Source organism: Mangifera indica, chromosome 18 (genome assembly GCF_011075055.1).
Source record: "Mangifera indica cultivar Alphonso chromosome 18, CATAS_Mindica_2.1, whole genome shotgun sequence".
Lineage (NCBI taxonomy): Eukaryota > Viridiplantae > Streptophyta > Magnoliopsida > Sapindales > Anacardiaceae > Mangifera > Mangifera indica.
Window position 1 is genome coordinate 7,489,729 of NC_058154.1, and position 6,553 is coordinate 7,496,281.

General features: G+C 32.1%; 1 protein-coding gene across 3 annotated transcripts; it reads left to right on the top strand.

The window, feature by feature from the left end:
- Nucleotides 1-331: 331 nt before the first annotated feature.
- LOC123201489 (zinc finger protein CONSTANS-LIKE 4-like) lies at nt 332-3,779 on the top strand. 3 transcript variants are annotated; one of them, XM_044617018.1, is made up of 4 exons: nt 332-554; nt 1,959-2,465; nt 3,186-3,290; nt 3,405-3,779. In XM_044617018.1, exons 1-4 carry the CDS (start codon nt 450-452, stop codon nt 3,507-3,509), a joined length of 822 nt encoding a protein of 273 aa, XP_044472953.1. In that variant the 5' UTR covers nt 332-449; the 3' UTR covers nt 3,510-3,779. The 3 variants fall into 3 exon arrangements, with proteins under 3 accessions (XP_044472953.1, XP_044472955.1, XP_044472954.1); XM_044617020.1 differs by having other exon boundaries at nt 3,416-3,779; XM_044617019.1 differs by having other exon boundaries at nt 3,192-3,290.
- The last annotated feature ends 2,774 nt before the right edge of the window (nt 3,780-6,553 follow it).

The window sequence follows — 6,553 nt, forward strand, 5'->3', positions numbered from 1 at the left end:
CTATAAAAAGGTTAAGCCTCAGACTACAAAAGATGAAATTAAAGATTTTTTAAATTATTAAATATCTCTTTAATATTATCATATTTATAATTGATTACAAAGGATGTTTTTGTTATAATTGTCCATTTTAAATTTTAGACCCTTACAATTTTAAAATATATTATTCAAATTGAAAGTTTTAAGTCCCTATTTATATACAAATTTAATAGATAATATAAGAACGATGTGAGACTTCAACTCACAACAGTTTTGGTTTCGTTGGATCATTTAAAAATAATTAATAAAATTAAATAGCACCTCAGCTATAAATAAATAAATTCTCTCTCTTCTTATAGGCCAAAATCACAACCCAAGCCTCAACTCCCTGCTTCATATTTTGCTCTGCTCTCTTCGATTTCTGCTTTCGTTTCTGTTTTCTGCTTTCACCATTTCGCTGACACATCCCAGAAATGTATGCACAAACCGACCTTTTCTTCCCTTACTTGCAAAACTTCTCTCAAGATTTTCAGCAACTTGAAGAATATTGTAAATCAAATAAACCCTATTCATCTCTGGTATTCTCTCCATGTCTACTCTCTATTAATTTCAACTAATCTTCATTTCTTTCACTTCTTTTCAAGTGGGTTTCACTTGTTTTCGGTTTTGTATTTGTAGTTTTATTGTACTCTCTGTTTTCTTTCTTTCAAAATGAAGCAAAATCTTTGAAAATGAGTGCCAATTACATTTGGTTTTACGTTTTTTTTTCATGAGTTGGTGCTGCAAAATTTGGTTTTTGAACTTCGTGATTCATAAATTTTGGTTGATCCTATATTTTTTTTCTTTAATTTTTGGAAATATTATAGAATTTTTAAGTTTGTGAATATGCTATATGGGTTTTTAGAAAGAAGGAAACTTTTTTAATATCCTGACTTTTGTTTGTCCACATTTTCCTGGAAGCCAAACAGGGTGTAAGCAATCATAATTTAAAAAGAAAAAGGAAAGTGAGAATATAAATCAGAAATTATTTCACACTCGCAAGTTCCGTGTTCTTCAAAGATTCTTCCGTTCTTTTACAAGTTTTTGATGTGTAGTATTAGTTGGTATTTAGCTTTTCACAGCACTTTGAAAAACAAAACCTTTTGTTTTTGTATTAATTTTATATTTAAGAGACTAAAGGAAGAGAGAAGTTTGTTTCTGCCTTTATTTCTATTTCATTTATTTTATTTTTCTTGTTTAGGAAACTAATTTTGTGGAAGTTTAAGAAATGAAAATTACCATGAAAAGTAATGGTAGATGTTTACTTTTGGTAAAAGTGAATTGTATCCTTGGTGAGATTAAGTTAATTAAACTTTTTTTTTCTGATGGTTTGATTGTAATGGAAATTTCTTGTTGATAAAGACTTTGTAATATGGAAATCTTTAACATAAAAGATGTTATATTTTATATATTTTAGTTTGGTTAAGTTAAAGGGATGTGGTGCTTTTGAAGTTGGGTTGAATTGCTTTGGGAGAAATATGAATGTTGAAGTAGCAGACCATCTCAGTTGGGGTTTAAGAAGTTGATAAAAATAGATTACAGAAACTGCCAGTTACCTCTTATGATGCATTCATGTACGTTGATGCAGGCGTCTGGGGTGGTTGTACAAAATATGATGAAAATTGCAGACTTTTGTTCTTGAATATGAGGATTGAGTCTGTCTATCACACATTTGATGTGGGTTATTTCATTCCTAAAATTGTTATTCATCATAGATTTCAGAAGAATGTAAAATGGCATCACACGTTTGAGGTGTTTTCATGATTGGTCAATTCAGAAATGGTTGATTAGTGATAATAAGGAATAGTGGTTTAATTCACAGTTTTGGATTCTTAAAGTAATTTCAGCAGTAACTAATGTCATTGGCAATGTGTTCTAATTTGGAGTATCTTCATGTAGCATCTTATTGAATAGTTGTTGATTTTAATTGTGTTCTTGTGCAGAGCAACAGTGTCCAGCTCTCCACCATATCAGACTATGACCTGGGAGGTGAAGGGGATTTATTCAAAGCTCCAGAGCCAATCATTGAAGAACCACTTGGGGAGCTTGATCCCGTGACATCAGCCATTTCAATGATCTCCTGTGGTGAAGATGTAATCGCCACTGAAGGACTCAAGGTTGCAAATATTGACTCAATTCACCATGAACAACTTCTAAGTGAGGTTTTTTCCGAGTGGGAGAAGGATCTCAGGGCAAAAGCAATGATTAATGCACCACTTTCTGAGGTCCCTGATATCAAGGTTCCTGTTCTTGGGACTGATGAAAGCCAAATTCAAGAAAGCAAGTTGCTTCCTGATACACCATTTCAGAAAAGTGTGAGCTCTGGAAGCTTAACCTCAATGGATTGGGTACATGGGACTATGATGAAGCCAAGTTTTCTTGAGATTCCTGGTATGGATTTTGGTTCTGTTTATGGCATGCGGAGAGCATTCAGTGACGGAGACATTAAGGTCAGACTTAATTATTGCTGTGGACTTCAACTATAATTTACTCTACATGTTTGAGTAGTGAGCTTCTTAAATCATTTGCATTTTTTGAATTTATTTTTCTTCTCCTATAAGTCTCTTTCATCGAGGTAGATGGGGAGGCTTACTTTTCAAACGATTGATATCAAGATTTTTACAGTGGTTGACTATTTGTCTTAAAACATTCTAGTATATTAATTATGTCTCTAAAGTAATGACTAATGCCGATGAGATTATAGCAATTTCAAGCCTCTGACATGAATTACTTGAAAGCCACCAATAAGGAGAAAGTTTGTATGCTGAATATATTCTTTAGTCAACTTTTGTGGTGTGTCCGTGTGTTGTAGGAAGATGGAACTGCCATTGGATAGACCTGTGTTTATTAGTTCTTTTAAACCTGTCTCCCCGTAGACAGAGTTGGGTAAAATCTTTTTCCTCTATAAATTTTAGACTACTTATAAACAATATTTACTCAATTAAATGTCTGCCTGTGAGCAGCATGGCTCATTTGTTAGCATCATCTTATTCTCCTTGCTCACCTGTGTTGCATGACCCACCAAGCATTGGTTTTTCATAGTAGTCTATGGACTGAGAAATGTTTAGATGTTTCTGGCCATTTCCACAGGATGGGGCTGGGTCATTGATACTGAGTTTTTATGACTGACTCTTGGAATTGGCAATATGAGCTTCATCCATTCTCCTCAGGAACAGCCCGTGATGATCACCACCTTCCCTACTGAGGACCGCAGGGAAAAGCTTTCCAGATACAGGAACAAAAAGACAAAGAGGAACTTTGGCAGAAGAATCAAGGTATGATTGATAATTAGTACTTATGTTTTCTGTAGAATATTGTTGTTGTTATCGCTTTACTTAAGTGCTCAATGGAAGACTCCTTACTAAAACCTTTTTTACAACTTCTTTCAGTATGCTTGCAGGAAGGCTCTTGCGGACAGTCAACCAAGGATTCGTGGACGGTTTGCAAAGACTGAAGAACCAGACATGTCAAGGAGGCAAGAACTCTTTAACTAATTTGTTAAGAAGTAGAAGAACAGAAATAAAACAGCTAGGTCTTAAGGAAGTGTAATGCTAAGAATGAGTGGTAGTAAAGCCTGGCATAGAGAATTAGTGGAAAGCCTAGAGAAGTAATGCTAAATAAACAAGATCCCCCCTCCAACTCCTGCAGAAGTAGTCAATCTCTTGTTATCTGTAATGACCTACCAAGTAAACTGAGAGGCGAGAGTAGTAGGATTGTATATAAGGTTTGTTGAATAAAACAAAGCCAAGAATTCTGCCTGTTCATAGATATGTTTAATGAAATGGCTATGCTTCTACAGATAGATTAATTCAATCTGTTGGCTGAAATGCAGATTGTGAAGCAAATAATTAGAAGTAGTATGTTCAAATGTGGCATCCAACTTTTCTGGGTTATTTAGTTTATCCTTAAACATAAAAAAGCACTCGAGCCAAGTAAATGAATGCAGCAAAATTTTGTGAAACAAATCTTCAAGAATTTGGTCTGCAGTTTTAGTAAACCTCTATTTCCAATTGAATGGAAACTTGTTTGGCCGCCCTATTTTCCAGATTTGACAGGATTATAAAGTCATTATCACAGAATATCATTGAAACAAGAAAGCCAACCCAATTTCACTTGGTTTCAAGGTAAATCAATGCCAACCACTAAATGAATCACTTTGCTGACTACTGCAGTTGCCATGACAAAGAAGAATAGTATGCAAGTGAAGGTCTAGAGTCTAAACCACAACAAATCCTAGGAAACAAAGAAAATTTCTTTCCTTGAGTCTAACAAACCAAATCTGCTTTTAACATGCCAACCATTTAAGAAAAATAAACACTTCATTGCCTTCACTCATGCTATATGTCCCTTGAGTAAATGTTGAAATTGAAAGCAAATTAAAACCGAAAAAGAAGACCAAAAAAAAAAAAAATGTAAAGCTGCATTCTGCTTTTGTTAATATAAATCTCTGCTTTTTTTAAACTAATTTTTTGTTATTCATAAATAAAACTTGGAAAAAAAGAAAATTTAAAATTGAGAAACAGTTAAAATTTTACAATTTTATATTGCTTTAGCCAAATATAATCTCATTGTAGAACTTCTTTCTCCATTAAACTTTATAACAGAAAATTATGGTGCCAAAAGTGTTTGTAGAGAATTTTTATTTCGGCTCTTGGGCCTAATCTATTCCGTAAGACTAATATTAAACAGACCCCTAAAGACCGATGGCTCTGTCATCCCTCAATTTTGGTGGGCTGTATAACAGTATAGTCCAGTTTCTTCTAAAAGGCTTTAACCTTGTTTAGTTTTATTGTTTGTGAGTAATGTTCCCTAAACCCCTCAATCTCTTAATAATCAAAGTTAATACGCACACACACAAATATATCTAAAATTACCAAACTCTAATATATATTTTTGGGTAAGCAAATCACCTGTTCAAAATCGGAATCACATACAAGATCATTGACTCTGGGTCTAACCCACAACTAGAAAAATAGGTTTTGGGTATCAAAATTGGTGAACCGATAAGCTTGGGGTCTAATGTAAGTTCTCTGCTATAGGAAACCAAAACTGACTCCGAACTAATCCATATGTTCTAGTAAGTGAATTGGGTCATTTCTATGCTTTTTAGTAGGCTTGGCCTGGCCTTATGTGTAAATTTGATTTATAAAACATATGATGTTGCAACTAAAAAATACACCAATGGGTAGATAATGGTGAGAGTTGTTACATATAAGATGGTTTTCTACCAAATGTGAAAGCAATAAATTATGGGAGGCTAGTAATTAAATGAATTAATAATTAGACACAAATTTATTACATTAAGAACAAAAACAATTAATGTGTGGTGTAAAGACATTTAAGGTAATTGGGAGTCACTCAATTTTTTTGGCTTTATGGGTTCCCCTCCCCCCCCACGCCAAAAAATCACTTGTATTTGAATATAATCCTCACAACATTCTCTTCTTCAATTAAAGCATAATCACTCTCCTAATTTCTTTTGCAGACTTTTGCCTCTTTAATTATGGTTGCTTTTACTTCTGTTTCTGTCTCCTTAATTCTATTCCCCTAGTTGCAATTATTAGTGTTATTTAATTACATTTATAGCAGTAAGTATATCATAATATTAGTAATTTTTCAATTATGTCATTATTTTATCCTTATATTATAAATATGGATATCTCAATTATGGTATTGTCCCATTTGTAAAATACAAACTATAGATATTTTAATTTATGTTATTTTTCTATTTAATTTTTCATTTATAATTTTATTTAATTTACAATTGGAAGTTTACAAAATCATGAATTTGAACCCAAAGTCATGAATATCATTTGTAATTCGAAGTTTATAAAATCATGAATATAAACTTGAAATCTTAAATATCATTGGAATATATATTTATATTATAGTAATTGTATACAATTTGTAACCCGAAGTTTATAAAATCGTAGAAATATATATATGGGTATGAAGTCCCAAGTTTAATCAAAATATTTATTATAACTATATTTTATTTGCAACCTGAAGTTTGCATAAGTTATGAAAAATATTAAATTGAAGTTTGAAATATTATTCAAGTTGTACGCCCCGACGTTGGTGGATTTATATTACGCATTCATAAATAATGATGATAAAAGAATTGAATCAAATTGTGTTGATAATCTGGATCCTACCGATTTGGAGAATTTTGATATTTCAAAATTCCTTCAAGATTAAGAAAGCATGTATATTATGTTGTGTAATTAGTACAAAATATTTCTTGCATTTAAATTTTGTAATAACTAATGAAAATTTTAAAATAAAAGGAAATGAACTTCAAAATTAAAGCGTTAACTTCAAAAGCTGGTGGTGGAAACATATGTATGGTAGATAGTGTAACAATGCATACAATATTTAAGGAAATGAATTTCTTCTTAACTTTATCACTAATTGAGGCTAAAGTAAATAATATATCAAGATCAATAAATCTGATTAAACGCTCCGAAAGAACTATAATTTTGTTGGAAAATGGGACTAAATTGAGCATCAATGATGTATTATATTCAAGTAGATTCAG